General features: G+C 41.4%; 2 protein-coding genes across 6 annotated transcripts in view; both read left to right on the top strand.

Annotated features, from left to right (window-relative positions):
* Positions 1-414: 414 nt before the first annotated feature.
* egr3 (early growth response 3) lies at positions 415-7,826 on the top strand. Of its 2 annotated transcripts, none has more exons than XM_086032065.1 (2): positions 415-1,012; positions 2,777-7,826. In XM_086032065.1, the coding sequence occupies exons 1-2, from the start codon at positions 859-861 to the stop codon at positions 3,835-3,837; spliced, it is 1,215 nt and encodes a 404-aa protein (XP_085888191.1). In that variant the 5' UTR covers positions 415-858; the 3' UTR covers positions 3,838-7,826. The 2 variants fall into 2 exon arrangements, with proteins under 2 accessions (XP_085888191.1, XP_085888190.1); XM_086032064.1 differs by having other exon boundaries at positions 418-1,012; positions 2,759-7,826.
* Positions 7,827-8,299: 473 nt separating this feature from the next.
* The window catches only part of bin3 (bridging integrator 3), a 47,151-nt gene continuing 32,826 nt past the window's right edge, over positions 8,300-22,624 (top strand). For 3 of the 4 annotated variants that reach the window (XR_015086980.1, XR_015086979.1, XM_086032066.1), the window contains exons 1-4: positions 8,300-8,446; positions 15,416-15,464; positions 16,248-16,288; positions 22,062-22,123. Coding sequence is in view for 2 of the 4 variants with exons in the window: in XM_086032066.1 (XP_085888192.1) it covers positions 8,439-8,446; positions 15,416-15,464; positions 16,248-16,288; positions 22,062-22,123 (160 nt within the window). In the remaining 2 variants the exon portion in view is untranslated. The remainder of the gene's footprint in view (positions 8,447-15,415; positions 15,465-16,247; positions 16,289-22,061; positions 22,124-22,624) is intronic. The other variant, XM_086032067.1, reaches the window with a different exon arrangement.

Raw genomic sequence — 22,624 nt, 5'->3', positions numbered from 1 at the left:
CACATCAGTCAAGTCAGTGGAAGAACAAGAAATCCGTGCGTTTGATTATACTGATTACAATCTCTCGAGGGGAATTAAACTCTTACTCGTCTGTATGCCTGGCTCAAGAACACCTTGACAATAGCCAAATAGACTTGAGCTTCTCCATTCATTGCCTTAAGAACTAAATAAAAGAGGTTATTTTGTGAAGAGAGAAATTCGTTCTCAAAATGAGTATTAAGTTTAAAAATATATTCAAGTACATTTCAGCATTAGTCTTCAATGAACCTTTTAGGAATATGGGAGGAAGCCCAAGCAAGCACGGTGACAACATGCAAACTCCACGCAGGATTCAAACCCCCAACCTCTGAACTGTGATGGGTTGTGATAGCCACTCGTGCCGCCCGCCCCAGTACCTCCCGTACCCATTTCCTCCTTCCACTCGCAGTTTCCACGGGGCTGTCTGACGCGCGGGGAGCCTGGGGAGCCGAGCTCTCTGTCCTTATATGGGCATCTACGTCACGCCAAGGTTCCAGCCCACTATTAATGCCGCCACACTGAAGTCCCCCAGCCAGCTCCAATAGAGCAAGTACACCGCCACCACTCATTTTTTTGCACAGTCCACACTGGAACCACAAGCAGCCCACAAAAGGCATCCACGCCGGTCCCGAGTCATAACACAATAGTCGCGGGGGGTACACGGAAGCAGCGACGCCTCGGGAAGGAGATAAACTAAAACAACCACAACTTCGGAACGCACCAGGAGCCGCTACCGCTGACACCGCCGGACCCCGACTCCTCGTACCTAACACCCGGAGGGGGATATACGCGCACGACGGCTCCCCCGCTCTCACCCGTGTCGGAGTGACTCGCAGTGCTATGACCGGGAAAGTGGCGGACAAGCTTCCTCTTACCATGAGCAGTCTAATAAACAGCATCCCCGACAGCCTGTACCCAGAAGAGGACGTCCCCACGTCGATGAACATTTTCACGAGCACGGAATCTATTAACCATTACTCGCAGATGAACACGGGTAAGAACAAAATGCCGTTTCATCTTCTTCTAGTTATTCTTTTTAACTGAAACCCATTAATTTTTTTAAATGAGGGAGCGATAAATTGTGGAGGAGCACCTGTTTGCGCGCTGCTCCTTGCGCACATTCCGCCGCTCGGTGCTCGAGTGTGACTCAAGTGGCGCGCCGGCCCCCGGCAACAACACGTACCTGTGGAACTCTCTTACAACTTAAATGTAGGCTATATTTCCATTTACGATTTACTGAATAAATATAGTTCCAGATTATTAAAAGAAAAAAAGTCCTCTTTAAAAATATTTAGTGACAGATTCATGTGATTATTATGATTTGTAAATAATAAAGCGAACATGTCCATTTATATCCACACCGCCGATTTATAACAAGTGAGGGAATCTTTTAACTTTTAATTTATAATCAAGCTAATATTGACACCGACTTCCTAAATCACACGCGCCGTTTCACGTGCTCGTTCCTCCCGACAAGACGGCATGCAGGGCCGCGCGAAACCTCCTTTTGTGCTCGAAGACCGCGAGGCCCCGTTTCCATCTTAATCCAGATTATCGTGTTTATTTCCTATTAATTCCGTCGCCGTGCTTCGTCGCGGTTGGCGCACACTGGCAGGAAATCAATCTGCAACCATTGTGTGTGCATCTTCATCTCGGCGCGGCACACAATCTATGCACGTCAAGATTTTAATATTTACGCCCACCTTAAATTGTCCTTAAAAATAAAAGCAACGTCTTGAAAAAAAATATATTTACACGCACACACACACACGTTCACCTATTAAAAAAATCTCATACGCCTACACTCTATGTAAAATGAATGTTAAAAGGTGACAACAAATTATTAGCACGTTAGACGTTATTTTTATTTTGTCCTAATAAAAGTATAAAACATTATACTTTATACACAAACAAAATTACAAAAAAAAAAATGAAAATTATAAAACTGCTTGTAGAAAGCAGGTGTGTTCTCTTAATTCTCCTATACACCGTATGATCCATATTCCTGTTTAAAAAGACTCAAGTGGAATAAGGAATCCAGCGTGAAATAAAGCATTTAAAATGACAAATGTATCATCGGTATATTTCATACTTGCCATGCTCAAGCATTTAAGGTTTTCCCTTTAGCCTGTAATTTACAAGGAGTGACATTACAATGTATCCTGTATATGCATTTTGTGGGTGAAATTAATCTCGCTTTTTTTTTTGGATTGAGTCTTTCTGGCGTCTTTGACATGTCAAATTCAGGGCAAGGTGTCAGATTCATTGCACATTCATGTTACAATCTGGCGAGGCTCATTAACGTAGAGATGCTTAAAAGTCCCTCACTCCTCCTCTATTATGTACAGATGTGTGTCGAATAAGTGAGCGTGCATGGTGCGGAGGCATCCTCCCCCCTGTAAGAAAGTCAGATGATGTTACCATTGAGTTTGGCTGCCCTCCTGAGGGACACAATGGCTGGATCAAAGGGGGTGTTTAGGTTGTGATTTATGAGGGCTTGTGGGATCGCAGAGGGACAGTTGCCGCTGCTTTAGATGCAGAACTCACTCACTTCGATTTCCTCCTCGGACGGCACTCGACTTTCCGTATGAAACTTGATTCAGGACAGGACAAACCTATTGGACTATCACTTTGACTTCCAAAAACTTGTGACTTGAATTGGTGTTGAATTGACACTGCACTTAGTAATGCTTAAGGAACCCATGTGGATTACTTGTTCCTTTGTTCTGCTCTAACCTAGATAATATCATGGATATAGGCATGGGCAACGAGAAAGCCGGTGCAGAGATTCAGTATGGGTCCAGCTTCCAGTCCAACCGGAGCGGGCAGACCGTCACCTACTTGGGCAAGTTTGCCTTCGACACGCCTCCCTCGGGTGGCATCGGCGGCTCGGGCTGGTGCTCCGACAACAACATCATCAGCCTGGTCAGCGCGGGGATCCTCGGCGTCTCTCCGTCGCCCGGCACGGTAAGCGCCCAGACGCCGTCCTCGGCGGCCAGCATGGGCGGGCAGAACTCGGATATGGAGCAGGTTTACGGCCCGCCGCTGCCCGCCTACTCCACGTGCGGTGACCTATACCAGGACCAGGTGTCCTTCCACCACAGTCCCGCCACCAGCACGGCTCTGGCATACCCCTCCAATGACTATCACTCCACGTCCAAAGCCTCCATGGACGGCAGCCTTTTCTCCATGATCCCCGACTACAACCTATTCCATCATCAGGGCGAAGTCAGTGTGATGGAGCACAAGCCCTTTCAGACTATGGACCCCATCCGGGTCAACCCTCCGCCCATCACTCCTCTGGAAACCATCCGAGCGTTCAAAGACAAGCAGCAGATCCACCCGGGTTTCATCGGCGGGCAGCAGCACGCTCCCTCTCACCACCCTCCCCCGCAGACTCTGACGCTCAAGCCCATCCGACCGCGGAAGTACCCCAACCGTCCCAGCAAAACGCCCGTCCACGAACGTCCGCACGCCTGCCCGGCCGAGAACTGCGACCGGCGCTTCTCGCGCTCGGACGAGCTCACGCGCCACCTGCGCATCCACACGGGCCACAAGCCCTTCCAGTGCCGAATATGCATGCGCTCCTTCAGCCGCAGCGACCACCTGACCACGCACATCCGCACGCACACCGGCGAGAAGCCCTTCTCCTGCGAGTTCTGCGGCCGCAAGTTCGCCCGCAGCGACGAGCGAAAGAGACACGCTAAGGTTCACCTGAAACAGAAGGACAAGAAACCGTCCGACAAAGGCAACGGCGTGGTCGGGAGCCACAGTTCTCCGCCGAGCTCCTGCGGGGGGCCCACCATGGGGCCCTCGTGACCATCACTACTTGCACATGGACTGGAGTCTGAGCCTTACACGGACTCGGGACAATGGGGACGCGTCCATGTTAAGAAAAGCAACAGGTGACTCTTCCTCTCGCTCACAATCCTCTCCTCACTCCGTCTGTTTTGAGATGGAAGCCGTCGGTCCGAGTAAAACGGGGGGAAGGCTACGGTGCCAAACGTAAGAGATTCTTAGTACATTCCGCCCAAAAGGCCATCGTGCATCGACGCTGGCTCTGCCCTGGTTACGCTTTTGTACATTTATGAAATGAGAGCAAGCCAGAATTTATCACAGCTATCGAAACAGACAAAGTAAATAAAAAGAGAGGAGCAAAGTGAAAGGGTGAGTTGTCTGAGATGTATGCATTCATTTTACTAGGCTGTTGAAAAGTGCAATTGGTTGTATTTGTGTACTGTCATGGACACCTTATTAGTGGCACTTGTCTTTTTTTGTTGTTGATCTTTTTTTGTTACTGTGTGGTGTTTTTTTATTCTATTTGAATGTTGTTTTCTCCAATGAATGTGCCAAATGTATTGTGGTAACTCAGCCAACCTTGTTCTCTTTCTTTTTTTTTTTTTTATTGTGCCTGGTATTTGCCAAACATAACAATGAGTGAGATCGGCTTCCATGCGGGGTTCAAAGGAAGGCCAGACTCCAAACTATCTCCTGCTCTAGTTTGACTAAATCTAACTATCCACCGAGTGGTTCATGAATCATGGCTGCATGCCAATACATAACCAACAAAACCAACTTCATGTATTTCTTTTGGATACATACTTTTCATTAGACAGCATATTTTCTTTCATGGTGGCTTTATCAAACTCGCACCAACACTGTCCATTCCTAGTTCAGCACAATATGTGACACTGGGTTGCAAACTAGCAGGATAATGTATGCTACCTGTTGGAGGATTTTTTTTTCTTTATACTTCCCAGTATTTACATTGACTCTTGAAAAACAAATTTGCTGGTTTGAGAAACCAAACGATGGGCAGCTAACATAATTAAAAAAAAAACACAAAAAAAACATTCAGGATCCAAGTCCTTTTTAAATGTCACGACTGAACCGACAAAAGGGTTCCTCGCTATTGTACCATATTTAGATTTGTTTGCAAGTTGCTGCAGCCCACGTCATGTGCTCAAATGCACCATATTTGTACATATATGTGCATGCCACCATGCACAATAAGTAAATACAAAATATCTACGTTAATTAAAGGAGAAGCTGTGGACCGAATGCTTGTGGACGATATGTTTTAAGAGTCAATTCAAAGACTTAATTTAAAATAAAAAATCAAACTGAACTGCACCATCCATAAAGTGGTAAACTCTTCTTCCACTTTTTAGAGGCTAAATGACTGCATAATCTCTTGAACTTCTGCGTAAAACCGACATTTTTCTCAAGTGGTTTTAAACTGACCATTGTGCTGAAAGGAGGTAAAACACACATCATGTCTTCTTCCACTAAACAATACTCACATTTGGGACAAAAGATATACTGCAGTTTTTGCCCAAATTGGCTTATATCACTAGTCATCAAAAGATGACCCCTTTTCTTTACGATTTATGTTATGAAAAGTAAACCAACATAATCTACTCAGAAATGACAAGTAACGTCTGAATCCAACGTCACTTGCCAAATGCCACGAGATGTCAACTGATCTTCCACACAAGTGATACGAGGTTATTTCATTACTCTTAATGTGCATTTTGGGAATAATAACCATGTTCATGTGGAAAGACTGTTTCTCATTTGATTTTATTAGAATCCTTACTTCTAGAACTTTATTGATGATACAATTATCTATCTTCTCAAGAACCATCGAGTTTGGCTGGCAGATTTTTTTGGGGGAGCAATCGGTTGTGCTTGTTAAATGACAGAGTCTTTTGTATTTGAGTGAGACGTTTTCTACATATTGTTATCAAGTATGGTGAGCGGATAGAGAAGTCGGGATGAAACGTGAATTGTGGACAAGTGCAAAGGCTGAAAGGAGTGTTCTAACAGAGAACACGTTGTAGTAGAAGCGTCACTTTCTGCTGGAACAACCAGTTTTCACTGCTGAGCTTCCTGGCGAGTGTCCACTGACTTTCCAATTATTTTGGCCTCACAGGGTCTTTTCTCAACTCATCCACATGGATAAATGAACAGGCACCCAGAGAATTGCGTACCAACGATACATAAAAAAGGGGGGAAAAGGCTCGGTTTAAATCTCTTTTACAAGTCACATGGAGATTTTCTTGAAGAAACGTCATGTAGCAGCTATTCCCATGCAGTAAGCACAAAGCAATATAGTCTATAATGTGAGTAGATAAACTATTTATGTTCATTGTAATATTGATGTTTCAAGCATTAGCCGGTGATTATGCAGCAGGGGTGGGGAACCTTTTTCTATAATTTGATGACAGAAAAGGATTTAACAACGGACGAAATATTTGTTGTATATTCTGAGCATTTGCGGACTAAATGCTTTTTTAATACCGATTCCTCTGATGTTTTCTTTGTTTTTAGAATTTCATAGCCTGGATCAAATGTGCTCATGGGCAATAGGTTCCCCAGCCCTGTTATAGATTTTTGAATATATTTGACCAAAAAAAAAAAAAAAAAAAAAAAAAAAGAATCTATTCTTACATTGAGACTTGCATAGTGCGAATGGATGTGTTTAATTATATAGTGACTGCGGCCTCCTCGCCGTTGCATTGTGTTGAGGAATGCAGCACACTGTTTTCCTTCCATGACTAAATGAAGCCATGTAATTACAACCTCACATATTCAATATGTCATTGGTCACATCCTCTTGACTGTGTTTGTCATTCCTGGTCTTTTTTTTGTTGTAATGAACAGATGGATTCACGCTCTCCTCATTCCCACCCCCTCATTTTACAGTTTTGTGGTAGCAGGAAAATAATCCTCCTGTGTGAATCCTATAGATTTTTTTTGGTTTACGGAATATTAAACAGTCCCTTCTCTGAGAACAATATCGTTTATATTTTTACAAAACTGGAGGGTGGAATATGCCTCATCTTCCTTCTCGGCTCCACGTTGGACACGGTCCAACATCAGCAGCCATTTTGGTGCCAAACTGGGTTGCAGGGTTGGCTGATCAAAAACAATATGCGATGAAAACTCCAAATCACAGGAAAAAAAAAAAAGTGACCTCAGTCTGCTTGCGAGTGGAAGGCAGCCGTATGCTAATGTTTGTGTTTTAATTGTCCGACTGGGCTTGTGTGTAGATAGTTCAGGCTACTCACGGAGTGGCTTCAGGGATCTCGTGGCTATCTAGAGCAGTGTTTCTCAAAGTGTGCTAACCCCCACAAGAAACCCCAAGTGGTCCGTGAGCAACTTTGTGGTTGAATTTTTTTTTTTTAGGACTTATCAGTTCCAAACCTGCACAACCTTTGAAGTTCAGCCAGTCCACTGGATACCTTTGGGAGTAGTTACCATTGGTTTTGAAGGAGTGGTAAGCAGTTCTTTTCCTGGGGGAAAAAAAAAAGTTTGAGAAACACTGATCTAGGGCAACACTACAGTGTTCACACACGCACTGTTTTTCTGTTGTGTTGTGTTTCCTTTTCATGGCAGTATATCCTCATGTTTGCATGTGCACGGAAATGTTCCCAAGCGCTGCCTGCTCAATGCTGTGGGCGGTGTTCATTTCTTTATTATGCATGAAATACAACGGGTGGGAATAATGGGACACGAACCATTCCATGATGGACAATTTGAGACGCACACTGGGATAACTGTTCCGTTCGTTTTCTTTTTGTTTTTTTTTAATTTATTTTTTTTAAAGGAAAAACAAGAGGTCTTGTTTGAAATGTCGTGGATGTCTTTGGACTATTTTCATGTTTCTATTACCTTACAATAAGGTCCTTTTATGACGAGCTGAATATTGAAATGAATTTTACTCTATCCTTGTTTACTTGTCATGCAAATGTTTTGTCATTTCTATGTAAGTACTTGAATAAAGAAAGATACCACATACTGAACATTTGGTCGACTACACATACATTCATCCATTTTGAGTACCGCCTTATCCTCATTATGGTTACGAGGCACAAATAGGAGCCACATAGAGCCAGTTGTGGTGAGAAGGGAGTTTCATGCAGCATGCCAATGTCCTTTGCCAGGAACTGCCAGATGCTCAAGGCATTGATAGCAGGTGCATTGACCTTCCAACACTCTCGCTTCTTCTCACACACACAGCATGAGACTAACGCCACAGGATCCATTCATAGATGTGGTGGTTGAGGTGACTGGCCCACACTAACTGATGGGGATATCTCAGAGTTTTGAGTTTGACATTTTTGTTTTTTAAGTGACACCAGTCCTGGAACTTTTCTGACACCCCTTTTGAACAAATAACAATTTATAGTTGTGCATTAAACCAAAACAAAACGATTAGTCTAATGTGAATAATTAAAAGGTCATTTCACGTGGCTGAACTTACAAGTTTGAGTCGCGGTGCTTCCTTCGGAGGAAACCCAAGCGGCAGATCCTCCAACTTCCTGTTCGATGCCCCGTAGTTTGGCTAAGAGGGATGAGTTCCTGGGAAGAAAACACAGTAACTCAATGAAATTGGATTAAAACCTCAAGCTAAAATGAGCTGGTAAGTCACTTTTGTTCGCAACTCGAACGATTTGGCTGTGGCCAGTCTTAACACCGCCTGAAACGAAACATTGAACAAAACCGAGCCGGGCTACGGCTATTTCCTGATAGCTTTAACTTCAGGCTAAGTTTGTGCTAGCTTCTATGGAAGCCATTCACACCGTTTGTATATTCTTTATGACTTAACAGCCATATTCTGTTTGTAGCTGTCATGTGGATAGTGTGAACTAAAGTGTACCTCCCGTGGAACACTTTATTAACTGCGTGAAAATAAGTTCGTGCTAAGAGTGCTAAGCTAACTCGGCTTTGCCTTGAAGATTAACGCAGGAATAAGGACGTGTAAATGTATGCATGTCAATTTATTTATGTTTTTATTATGTGCTTAGCATTACTCTGACCGTTGATAATATAGGTCGATTTAACAAGCAAGTTAGCTGAGTCGTAAAGACCTCTCATCTGTTTACAGTAGTGCAACTGTTCATAGCTCAGGTTAGCACGCTCGTCACACCTTCCAATAAAGTTGTATCTATATCACTATATCAATTTTGTATTGGTGTCATTAGTAAAAATACAACCGACCTGGATTTGAGGGACGTTACTGACTGAAAATTGTTTAATAGTGAGGTAAATAAAGTTGGGATAGGTGGGAAAGGAAGTTGGGGCACTGGTATCCGGTACAAAGTAAAATGTCAGTAAATAGTGTTAATTGACTTGAAGAATACTGTCATTAGACATACACAGTATTAAGTACGCCTTCATAATCCAGTGATTTGAAGCATCCGAATACTTCACACTGTAACCTACAATAGTATTGACCATAGTAGGAATTAAAAGGATTAGTGCTGGATTTTCTCTTAACCTTGTAACCATGGGGCATTCTGTTGTAAGCAGGGGCTTAATGTCATTTATTTAGGTACACGTTAAATATCGCAATATATATCACTATATTCAACAGACATATCGCATGTTTTTCCAATATTGTGCAGCCTTAATACCTACACTTATACGTTTATGTTTAAAGAAAACGGGGAATCTACAGCTAATAAAATTGACATGATAGAGAAAAACTGAGATCAGTTTGGGATTCCGCACCCAAAAATTTGTCAACAACAGCTGTCAGGCCTAATTTCACAAAGAAAAAAAAAGTGTTCCCCAGTGTAATTGGGGGTCAATTCTATTTATTAGGAACCTTCCGTTGCCTCTTCAGTTGTTCCAACCAGATGGGTTTTTTTTCTGCAGCTCTGAGCTTCAGTTTGAAACCGGATACAGTTACAGCAGTGAGTGATAGGGGTGGGCGATACTGGGGATTTTGGTATCGATCCGATACCAAGTAAATACAGGGTAGTATCGACCACATTGTCTCTGTGTCCGCGGGGGTGTTCTGGCTTGGGATCTCCCCCCTCCTCCTCCTCCCTCAACTTCGCTTGTAAGAATAAGAATAAGAATAAGAATGCCTTTATTGATCCCACAGTGGGGAAATTTTCATTGTTACAGTAGCAAAGATATAACAGCTCGTTGCTCTCTGTAGGGTGAGCTTTTTTCGTATGTTTGTGTAAATTTGTGGTGTTACCACAGTAGCGGAGCACTTTATTACACAAATCACACTTGGCACTGTCCTTTTCTGTTGTTGTATAAAAAAAAGTCCACACCGCGCTCCGCTTCTTGTTTGGCTCTATATTGCTTTAGGTTCCGGCCGCTCTCTCACTCTCCCTTTGCCCTCTCTATACGGTTGTTAAAAAAAAAAACGGCTACGTGTAGACAAGGCCTCAGAGAGTAGCAGGAGGCGCTGGCCGAGAGAGAGAGAGGGGGGAGAAGCGGCGCTTTGAGTGAAGTATCGATCCCAGGACAATATTATCGACCCGATCCAAGTACTTGCTTAGTATCGATAATATCGATATTTGGATCGATACGCCCACCCCTAGTGAGTGAATAGTAGGCAGCGGGGGAAGGCTTTTCCTCTGCCTGGGTAGGCACAGCATCAATGCAAAGTGAATTGTAAAACTGAAAAAAAAAAAAAATTAAATAAATTAGTCAGTAAGGCCGTATTGTCCTAAGCAGAGAGTACCAAATGGCACTCGTCCTAAACTACCCGTGCTTGGGAGGCGTGTCTCTTCACAAAACACAGCAAACATTATGCGTTCCTTTCTTTTTTTTTTTTTTTAATGTAGATTTAGGTTAGGTTCACACCGCAAGCAAATGCGACCCAGATTGGGTTTTTTTGCCCATATGCGACCTGTATCTGATTTTTTTAGGACAGTCTGAATGGCCCAATTCCGATTTTTTTTTTTAATTTTTTTTTTTCCCCTCAAATCCGACCTGGGCCTCATTCGTATGTGGTCCTACATCAGATATGTATCAGATTTTTTGCAATGCGACTGCAGTCTGAACGGCCAGGTCGCATATATCTCACATTGACGTCATACCTAGCCCAAAATGCGCTCCGCGCGGGCAGAGGGAAAGTGTTGGCAGCAGGGGGTTCAAATCTGCAAAGTTGTTTTGAGTAACAGTATTGACTTTATATTTTACTTTAATCCCACTCGAAGCATGAATCATCAAGTGGACATTTATGGCGATAGTAGTAATTCAGCCATGGTTCAGATCGATTCATTTTTGACGCACGTCATCGCTAGTATTTACAATATATACAGTACACACACAAGCGTGGGCATATTTTAATTAGCATGGATCCGAGCAAAGCAAAGTTGATCACTCTTCATGAGCGCAGCTTAACGATACAATGGGAGCAACATTAATAACCCTTTACATCCTTGGATTTCTGCACACACATTCATTTTTTATGACACTTGGCACATTGTTGGTGTAAAGCGGAAGGGCTACGGCAATCGAGCAATCAAGTGTCATGGCGTCATTCGGTTCAATCGGCGTCAATGGCTGGCAAGCGACGCTTGGGCCAGCACGCACAGCCAAACACAAGGTCAAGAGTGGGGTGCAGCGACTGTGAAAAGAGGTCTTTATGGACTCTGCTGAGGGCTGCATTCCAGCACAGCCTGCACACTTGCTCCTATGACGTGACAGCTTTGACTTTGGGGTCACCGGCGGAACAATTACGCTTCCCAACATCTTCAACCAGTGCTCTGTGCTCATTGCAAGAGACGAGGTCGCCATTGGCTCTTCCAGCCCGTGCATAATACCCCAGAAGACTGTTACGTCTTTGTTCATGCCTACGTGCTTTTGGATGGCGGTGACGTCGTGCCTGTTGCAGTAAATGTTGAGTGCGCACTTTGAAGACATTGACAGCTCAGTTAAAGGACCAAACCTAATCCTGTTGAGTTCTCATGATGCTGTGATCACATCAACAATACTAGAACCGTTTACACTTCCTGTCAAGTTTATTTAAATAGCACTTAATCACAGGATTATCTCCCAAAAAAAACAAGGTAACTTTATTTATATAACACATTTCATACACAAGGTAACTCAATGAGCTTCACACAACTAAAAGTGCAACATCTAAAAGCATTTACAAACAGAACAGCTGAAGACATTCAAAGGCAAAGCAAAGCCACCAAAAGTAGTTTATTAAAATTGATAAAAGAATGTGCATGGACAACGTTTAAGTACATTTACGACCAAAATATATAAAGACATTTAATTAAAAGCAAAGGAAAGAAATAAAAAGCTTTCTGAAATTACTAAAAGATAGTACAGTGACATTAATTTCAGAAAAATGCCCAAACCACCTTAACCAAAGCAATTGGGGGGAAAAAAAGCATCGTTTTTTTTACCTGGATTTAAAACCATTTATACTTGGGGCTGACTTCACTTCCATTGTCAACTTATTCCATTTGTGTGCAGCATAACAGCTAAATACCACTTCAACATGTTTGCTTTGAAGCCTGGCATTATCCCAACATTATCAACGTTATAATGATCCACTCTCCAAAATGTACTAGGTACACGTGCACAATCTATTTTTTCTATATAATGAGAGAGGTATTACTTGAACAAATATTTCTTGCAGGACAGTGACAGTTTGGCCGTAGACACAGAGGAGGCATGACTCGAGTTTGTTTTCAACTACGTTTACGTCAAATAGAAATGATTACCTTTATTCATCTTTTTTTATGCTTGAGCTTTATTACAGTATGTACAATACTTTGTTAGAGCTATAAATGAAGTTGACTGGAGTACAGTAGTGTGCGGTTGTGTACTTCACCGTACTGAGAGCTGTTCCTAATATTTTGCCCCTTTGTAGTAGTAACTACAATATTAGAAGCTGCTTTGAGTTATTCCGTCAGTAGTTCTTATAATACAATGACCGTTGGTAGGTCTACTCTTTAATCTTTGTTTTGGGCTTTGAACATAAATTCTGCCATGTGAAAGGAGCAACACCAGTCTCATTGCCTCAACATCAGTTGCATTTACAGTATTAAACTAGTTAAGGTAAGACAGTACAACTTAAAATGTCCCCATTGTGACAGTAACCACACCCAAAAGTAAAACAGCACCCAGTTGGGCTAATTGACATCAACAAAATACGCTCATTAAAGTAATAACTGTTACCGTAATAGTGATAGAATAAATACCTGAATGGAAACTTCCCTTGTTGGCTCACCTTAGAGGAAGGTGTTATTCTGTGCCCCAAAAGACATTAACAAGGTCATCATTGAGCACTCATTTGGCATTGGTGTGCTTTTACATACTCTGTTAATTGTCTTGTTGGCTACGTTGTCTGTGTGTCTGTTTTTTTTTTTTTTTTTTTGGAGATGTCATCAAATGGAGCTCTACCTCACACGTGATTTTGCATTCCTTCCTGGTTGCACAACGCGGCCCTCATCACACCCTCTCTTTTTCATCTCATTAGACTACACACCTTTCTTTTGACGCAGCTGCTGCCTCACCTTGCCTGTCAGACACAACTGTCCATCATATCGCTTAGATTTCAGCCCATTAGCGCTCTATCAATGACAGCCCGGCAGCAAGCGCTTTGGTAAGGCACTGTTGTCTTCACAAAGCACTCTGATGCTACAGCCCGTATTAAAGCTCGGGCTCGGGTTTTGAAATGGGGATAAAAGAGTGTGTGTTTTAACTAAGGACAAATCGTTTTCTTTTCCCAAAACTCAAGTGGGGCTCTCTGACTTTTTCCAACTGTGTAGAAAAGTTTTAGTTGACATTATTTACTGAACTGCACAGAATGACTGGCATTTATTAAGGGGTGAGGGGTTAATTACATAACCTTTATTGAACAAAGGCACGTATTTTACGTGAGAAACATGTCATTGCATTTTACCAAACAACAAAAAGTCGTGTGAAACCTTGGCTGTTTATTTGATCAATTTTTCAGCCATTTTTATAGGTCGACGTTCCCTATTGATGGCACTGACATGGAAATGCGGGACAAAGTCCCGCCAATATTCATAGCGTCAAGCATAGATATGTAGAATTGTCAAAATAGCAGGACGGGAGTGTCATACTTGTCACTCACTTTTCCTGACCTGTTGTGTTGAAAGCATTGGAACAGTCCGGTAAGTATTTTAAACGCCGTGCCAGACGGTGACATTGTCGCGTTGTCTAATTATCTGATGAAGGGAGGCCCTGTCATTGTGTGAAAACGTACAGTTGGCAATATCCCGCCTTCGCTGATTTGTGTTTACACTTTATTTACATGTTTCCAGAAGCCAAATTTTGTATTACCTTTTATAAAACCTCTCTCCCACTAGGAATCAACAGCAGCGGTAAATATAAATATATAGATTTTAAGACATTTTGTGATCTTGTTTTGATATTGTGTATTAGTACTGCACAATACACCGCTCAAATATCGTCATCACGATACTGGAACATGCAATATACGTATCGCACAAGACGTGCAACAAGTTTCGTATGGGATACGCTGTTAGGTTAACAGTATCTAGCGACAGAGAGAGAGAGTCAGGTACCATATTTTCCGGACTACACGTCGCTCCGGAGTACAAGTCGCACGAGCCATAAAAGGCACAATAAAGGAGAAACAAACATATATACGTCACACTGGAGTATAAGTCGCATTTTGGGAGGAAATGTATATGATAAAATCCAACACCAAGAACAGACATGTCATTTTCAATTTAAATGATGAACAATTTAAAATAAAAATAGAATAGAGGCAACAACGGGCTGAATGGTATGCTTACGTTACATTATACAACGCCCACCCCCCCTCTCGGAAGCCAACTTGTCTCTGTCACGTAACGCTAATAAATGTGTCCAAATTAATAAAATTGTGCGCTTAGTACACATCATCTCCACCAAGCTACGATGGTAACATTTAGCTAACTTCCACACATGTAGGATTACAAGAAAGTTACGGTAAAATAACTTTAAACTCACTAAAATGGTCGTAGATTGATTAAATAAGCCTTTTATTTATCGCCGACCATGTAGAATGTTTCCAAGTCTCCAAAAGTATTTTTGTATTCGGTCGTAATTATCTCTTTGTTCGTCTCCTCCGCTCTGTGCGTGCGTGTGTGGCTGGCTGATGATACAATACCACAAACACAAGCCAAGCGCGGCGCATTTAAAGGAACAGTACACTATTTTGTATAGATGGATTGATAGACAGTCAAATTGTCTTTTTATCATACTATTCTAATTACTTATTTAACAAAATATTAGATTTTAACCGTTTAAATTCTTCATGCATTTTAATATCTTTTATTATTTATCTTTGTTTCTTTATCGGGGTTAAAATAACATGTGAAATGATATACAGGTAATAGTGTGTTAATAATTTCACAGATGAGTCGTTCCAGAGTATAAGCCTGGCCAAACTATGAAAAAAGACATGATTTATAGTCCGGAAAATACGGTACATGTTTAGTAAAATTATGTACTGGGAATTAACAGCTTTAGATTGTTCTTGTCAGAGGTCTGAATTCCTGTTCAGACCATGAACTTGCATTAAGCACACACCACCAGTTACCCAGCCATCATGCAACCGACCACAGACTGACATCGTTTGCCATTTCAGGATTCCCTTCAAAATTGGGCAACCAAAGAAGCAGATTGTCTCCAAAACTGTAAGTGGCCTTAAGAACTGTACCCTCCCTACTGGACCTATACAATATGGTCATTTATCGAAATAATATGGTCATGTTCCACATACTAAAGACTCCTAGCTGGTAATTGTCTGAGCTGTATATAATTGCGCAGAAATGGTTACCTTGCAGCGACCATGAGTAAGCGTTCCTACGACCAAACCACTTGCCCTGTAATGGGACTCTGGTCCAAGAAATCATTGACAGCCTCCTGTCACGTTTTAGACAACATCAGGAAAAGGCTTTGTGGCTATCAGTATGTCAACGACCTCCCTCGTTGTTTGGGCCGCCATGTTTACATCCTTAAGCCCACAGTGACCACAGGTTCGGAAGCCACGCTGCCTCTTCAACCTCCCCAGCTTCTTTTGTTTAGAGGCATGGTCAGAGGAATTCTATTATCCTTCATCCTAATTACAACTGGATTTACTCTACATAAATGACCCTTTCTATCGAATGAGGGTCTACCTTGCCCAGACCACTGGAATAAAGTCATCAAACACAAGCCTTGTCACATCTGTCAATGGTTATTTGTAAGCATGTTTTGATGTCCAATTGGTCCAAACATCCTTCCTCAGATGTATGTGTACAATGGAACTTCAGCCCTTAAATGAATTTCCTGGCTTTGATGTTATCACCCTTGTGAGGTTAAAAATGATTAATTTTTTACTGTATGCTCGGACCTTGTGATTAGCCATCTGCTTTGATCTTATCATTCAAATTCTGTTAAATAATGAAATTACTGATTTTTAAAAATTGTATTTCCAGGTTGAAAGAGACTTTGAGAGAGAATATGACAAGCTCCAAAAGTAAGTAACCAATTTTGATTAAGATTAATTTCTGAGTTCTTTCCATTCAAAATGAATGTACTTTTTGTACTGTAATTGCTCCAAAGTTTACTTATGTTGAAATCAAAACTGGATACTTCAGCGTTTTCAGCATGAGAACAAAAATTCAGAGAGTCGTTTTTTGTTGCCTTTTGTTTTAAACAATTACTTTTTATAACCGAAACAAAGGGAAATATCCACATTTAAATTGTGCACCTGTGTCAAAATAACATTTAAAAATGTTTACTCACCAAAATACCTAAGATACTGTATAATAGGGCTTCCACGAATCCTTAAAGGATCTCAGACTCTAGATTTTCTCATTTCGATAAACAAAACAACAACAACAGTGTGTTAATTTTTTGGGAGGGTGGAGTACCCGAGAGCTCCTTGAAACCAGAAACTCCCTGAGGGTCCAGTGGAATCAATGGAAAAGTGAATGAGTAAGAGGACCCTTCATCAGTTTAGGTGTGGTGCCAAATGACAGAGTGCCAAACGTGAGTCAGAGGAGCAGGCTTGTACTGGCATTTTGGTGCTCCACCCTACAGATTCTTATCGGTGCACTAAGGCAAACCTCTGACATGGAAAGCAGTGATACCTGTTTAGTGCCTTGGCTATCAAAGATTTTTTTTCCCATTACCTATTGTTTAGCAGTATTGTTTTGTTTGTATCGTTAAACAATAAGAGAGTTTTATTCCTGAGGATACAGTGAACGTTCCTACCTTTGGTGACGTAACCAGAGTGTTGGACTGGGAGATTTAGCAATTTAAACGACCATTTGTTTGGGGGGAGTTTTTTTTCCCTTTCAAAACACTAAAAAAGCACATTTTTGGTGTTGATGGTGTTGACTTCCGATTAACGTGGGTTTGAATGTGATTGGTGAATTCTGAACACAGCCAAATCTCCATTTACAAGAGGGTGCGTGCACTTGTGCAACCACATTTTGTTCTGGATGCTAAGAAGGAATTTCATCAGACCCAAACATTTCCCTCTTAAAAGAATAGCTAAGAACTGTGCATAAGACTTTTCTTGATAGAGAGGAAGTTTTCATCAAGACTCTGGCTGCTGGTCAAACTAGTGTTCAGTTGCTTATTGTATTGGTATGATTATGTGGCATCAGAATGTTTGCCCTGTTCTTGTTTGCCCTTTCCTTTTTTCGCAGAATAAATTGTACTATTTTTCAGTGAGATGCCATGTCAGGTTAGTTATTAAAAAGAAAGTGACTCATTGCCATTTCAAAACAACTGCAACATAACTATTTAAACAGCATAATCTTAAAGTCGATTAGGACCCTTTTCAAGTTAAGTTTGAGTCGGCCGCCTCGCTTTTGAATGATTTGGGACAACTGTATGTTTTTGTACAGTATTACTGTATTATTGTATTACTATATATCGTAATACTATAATATATAGTTTGCGTGTTTCTCCCCTGCGTTTTTCATTGAACTCAGCCCAAAATGCAACGCTAGGTAACAAGTGCGTTCCTTTTTTGGTTCATGTATAAAAATAAAAAATAAAAACGGGTTTAATACTTCTCAACAGGAATTCAAGCCACAAATCCACTTTAGAATTTGGCAACTTGAAAAACAACGCATCCTAGCTTTACTTAATTAGGGTGCATGCCTGCATGCATGCGTCTAACTTTAGAAACAGTATTATGCACTGCGTTTATTATAATTCAAGGTCTGCGGACTATTATACTGTACCTGTTTTTAAAACATTTTTACTACACAATACTTAACATTGTGTTTTTTTAAAATCTTGCACACAAGTAATACACAGATTTTTTATTTATATTTTAATTTAAAAAACGAAAACTAATACTGAAACTAAGACTGTTTTTGAAAAAACAAAAACTTATAAAAACTAACAGAGCCAGCCTAAAAATGGACGAAAACGGACTAAATAAAAAAAAAAAAACTAAATAAAAACTATTATTAAAATTCCAAACCTATATTAACCCTGCTATGGGTTTTGTGTTTTTCCTGTCATTTAACAGTACTTTTATCGTGGAAAGCACTTGATGCAATGTTTGATGCAACACATTGGTGCTGTTGTTTAATCCATCCTTTTCATTTTAGGCAGATGGCTAAGGTAAAGAACAGAACTGGGCATTCCGTCTATGTGATGGGCTGGTCCGTCGATCCGTCACTGACGGATGCCCGTTTTGTTGACGAATGATGGGAAAAATTTTAAAATAGACGGATTAAGCATAGACGGAAACCCCTTTATTTAGTCCGCCATCCGTCTGCAGTCCGTCATCGGGCTATTTTTCTATGCGAGGCTTCGATGGCCGCAGCGAGTGCGGGGAGGAAAATATTGAGTTGTTGTTGCTTGGGGGACAGATTTGAGTGAGAGACCAGGCTGGGAACAGGCTTCCAATGCGCAGTGACTCACTATTTCTGTTCAAATATCATCCGTTCAAATATCCTTATTTGTTTACAAAGCTTTAAATAGCCTCGCCCCAGCTTACCTCTCTGAGCTTCTCCACCACTACGCACCTGCCAAGCAAGTGCCTCAGGTCTGCGGACCGACCAGACGCTATTAGAGGTACAGAGGACTAAGCAACTGCTCACAGAGGATGGAGCCTTTGCCGTTGCCGGTCCCTCTCTTTGGAATGACCTCCCGATAAACGTTAGGCAAGCCCCCTCGCTTCCCTATCTTTAAAAGTTGTCTTAAAACTCATTTTTATTGTTCGACTTTTTACTCAGCATGAGACTTGGTTTTGTTTTTACTGTTTTTGTGCTTTTTAGTATCTTCATTATTTGTTTTATTGGTTGTTTTTGTCCGACTTACTTTTGCTCCATGTACAACACTTAAAGCGTTTTATCGATACAGTTGAGTTGAGAACATGTGATGTTATTGAAAATGGGTTTACTGTTTTATTCATTGTCATGATGAAAGGTATTGTGGTACTTTTTAATCGATTTGTCCATTATGTTCTCTGAGAGAAGGCTTATTATTCCTTGTCACAGGCAGGGATTGTGTGGATTTTTGTTGTTTTATTTTTTTCCAAATGTGATTTCTATGGGAAACTTGCAGCTTGGTGGAAGTAACATTGGGGCAGTGGGTCAAGGAGCAGCAGCTGTTCCATGAGGCCACCCTATTAGCACCTTTTGGAAAGCGCTTCAAGCCTCACCTGACTCTCCTCACCCGCACTCGCATTCTGTCGGTGCAAATCTGCAACAACGCAGCGCGAGAGAGATTGTCAAGTAGGAGTGACTACGCCAAACATGAATTCATCAAGTGCTCCAACCAAGGATTGGAAAAACACATGCGGGCTTGTTGACACTGTGACATGCTTTCCATGCTTCACGACGAGGAAGTCGATCTCCTCAGGTGATCAAACGGTTTGAAGAATGCTGGGTGCAGTTGTCTGCGTGTGCGGGTTTTTTTTTTTTTTTTTTACATTTATTTTATAAAAACAAATTCCTTTCTTTCCTACTTTCGTAGCAATAAGGGGGTAATGTGGTGTGTCCAATCCTCAAAGCACACACAGGAAAGCACTCTGCAATGACCAGATACTGATTAAATCCTGCCAAAAGTGTTGCTAATAATGTTGGCTGTAGCATTTTGCCGGAATAACAAAAACACATTTGTGACTATGAGAAAATGAAGCCTGTGATTGCTTCAGAGGACATCTGATGCAGCCCGTGAGACCCACTTGCATCTAATTGGTGAGAGTGATATAAGAAGTTACTGTGGAGATTGTTCTGACAGAGCTGTGCTGTGAATAAAGCGCCACGTTGCATCATTCGCCGCACATGACATTTCTGGAACAAACCTCCATCTGGTCGCTGGCGATTCTCTGTGAAATCCTTGAAAACGTCAAGACGCTCAAAAGCGTGTTATGATAGGTATTAATTAATGAATCCTCACTACCCCTTGGTCCACATGTGTCAAACAGATGGCCTGCGGGGCACATCTTGCCCACGCTGTCAAAAAAAAAAAAAAAAAGTCCAGTCTGCTGCATGATGAGATTATTAATAATTATTATTGTTGTTTCACAATGTGCTACACTTTCATGGGAGAAAAAAAAAATACGAAGACTTGCAGAAAAAACGTCCTCGAAGTAACGGAAACTTAAAACTGAAGTATAAAAACAAGTTGAGCACTGTTAATATTAGGGTAAAACAATAACTCTTTAAAATGTTGTATTAAAGTCCCTGAAAAGTGAAAAAACATTGACACACCCAAATATCAGCAAATATACAGTTATAAAGTGAGGCTTCAAAATCATGAAAAATTCAACTGTTATCTCTGCCCTCAAACATTTTAAGTTTGTCCACTGAAAACTGGTTGTTCCTTTGTCCAGGATCTTTCTTGCACACACTCAAAAATGAACAACCGCAACCAAACAAGTCCATCGTGTTTTAGTGAAAATAATACAGAACTGTGTGGGTAACTCATTATGTAACAGAATCAATTGTAGGTGCATGATTCTAATGTAGCACGGCGCTTATTAGGCTGCAAAAACGTACTTGACATTTTTGCCCTTGACGTACGATTCACATTGTAGAATATTCTGTTCTCTTTTCTTTTTGAGAAACAAATCCGCTTTCCACTTACAAAGCACCTTTGCTTTTGATTTGTGTTGCAAGCATGCGTGTACGCATTACTACCGTTCTCATGTCCTTGTCCAGCATTTGTCATGCCCCCACATCTTTCCATGGAATATTCGCCCTAAAATGAGAAAACCTGCAAAGCAAATCTGGAAATGAAACCCCATTTCCTTGTTCATCGAACAGAGTGGCAGTGGTCTCAGGGGAGATTGTAAACCCCTCGTTTGCTTCAATTGATGTAATGAGCGTCGTGTGTTTTCAGCCTCCCTAGTTGGGTAATTGCCATTTTTAACACCCATCAATGGAATATGTACAGTGGAATGATGAAAGGCATTAATGCTTTTGGAGCAAATATAGTTGATGTTAACAAGAACTCTTACATGTTTGGTTAATTATCTAAAAGATGCGATAGTAAATTTATATGCGGAGTCAGTGAAACGTGTAATTTCTTCTTGGCGCACACTTTCCTTTGTCCAACTTTACTCAGACTCTTCATTTCCAGAGCTAAAAATTGAGCGTCCGTCCGTCATTCGCCTTTATTTTTCCGATTGAATAAAATAGTACCCGTCTATGGGCCGGTCCGCCTCTAATTTTAAACGGCCGTCCGTTGGCGAGTCCGACTAAACTTTCACCAGCAACATCAAGCAAGCAACAACAACTCAATATTTTCCTCCCCGCGCTCGCCCGAGCCATCGAAGCTTCGCCTCGAAATACCGACGAATGATGGACTGCAGGCGAATGGCGGACTAAATAAAAGGGTTTCCGTCTATGCTTAACTCATTTACTGCCATTTACAGACCCTCTTTTACCCTAACGTTTGAAAAAATATGAAAAAAAATTGAAATAAATTCCTGGGATTGAATGGCCGGACTGTGAAAAGACAAATACATTTGTCAATGGCAGTTAATGAGCTAATCAGTCAATTTTAAAATTGTTCCTGTCATTCGTCAACCGTCAGCAAAACGGGTGTCCATCAGCGGCGGATAGACGGACCAGTCCGTCACATAGACGGAACGCCCAGCTCTGTTCACTTCTGATGTTTGCAATAAAACAGTTGAACTCTCATACTTGTGCTATTTTTCTACCACTATTTCCTTTTCTTTCGTCTCTCTTAAAGCCATTGACCCATATTTGCTGCTGGTATTATATCGCTACAGCAGATTGTTGCTGATAATCATTCTTCTTGTCGCACAGGCTGGAGGATCAGACAAAAAAGCTTCACAAGGACATGAAGAAAAGCACGGAGGCTGATTTAGGTTTGTTCCGCCACCATCTTGCACGCTCCGCTTTTGTATGCCATCGATCGCTACTTGTTGATTGGCAGGTTTTTCAAGGCTGCAAATATATTTGTCTTGTCTCGGTTCGTTTGCCCATGTGCCAGATCTTGGAACCACTCTACAAATGAGATGAAAGAATGCAGCGTGCCGCCTTAATCTTTCATCGTTTTTTCCAGGCTGTCATGTGTGTGCATATGCGCTTTTGCGTGTACTCTTAAAAGTCTATTGTTTTGTTGTGCCTTCAGACCTTGTTCTGGTTTGGTTTTCATTCATGAATGTATTTGTTAGCTGTAAGTAGAATGTTGCATGATTTTTATGGTGTTTGTTGTTTGATTCATTTGTAAGACAGATTAGTATTGACTGAGATTTCAAAAGCATTTTACCAATAGGAAATAATGGAAATCAAAATAAGGCACTCTCGAGTCAAACTGTAATGGAAACATTTATGCAAGTGCGAAGACTCTAAAGTGTCCATTGGCG

The sequence above is a fragment of the Filicampus tigris genome, chromosome 5, assembly GCF_054856515.1.
Source record: "Filicampus tigris isolate MCC_2025a chromosome 5, RoL_Ftig_1.0, whole genome shotgun sequence".
NCBI lineage: Eukaryota > Metazoa > Chordata > Actinopteri > Syngnathiformes > Syngnathidae > Filicampus > Filicampus tigris.
Note: the sequence above shows the minus strand (reverse complement) of the source record. Positions and strands in the feature narration are given on the sequence as shown.

What these genes read in the sequence shown, in the direction of transcription:
- egr3 (XM_086032064.1), top strand. Translation starts at nt 859, where the DNA reads ATGACCGGGAAAGTGGCGGACAAGCTTCCTCTTACCATGAGCAGTCTA. An exon ending in TTACTCGCAGATGAACACGG is followed by an intron (nt 1,013 to 2,758) that starts GTAAGAACAAAA and finishes GCTCTAACCTAG; the next exon opens with ATAATATCATGGATATAGGC.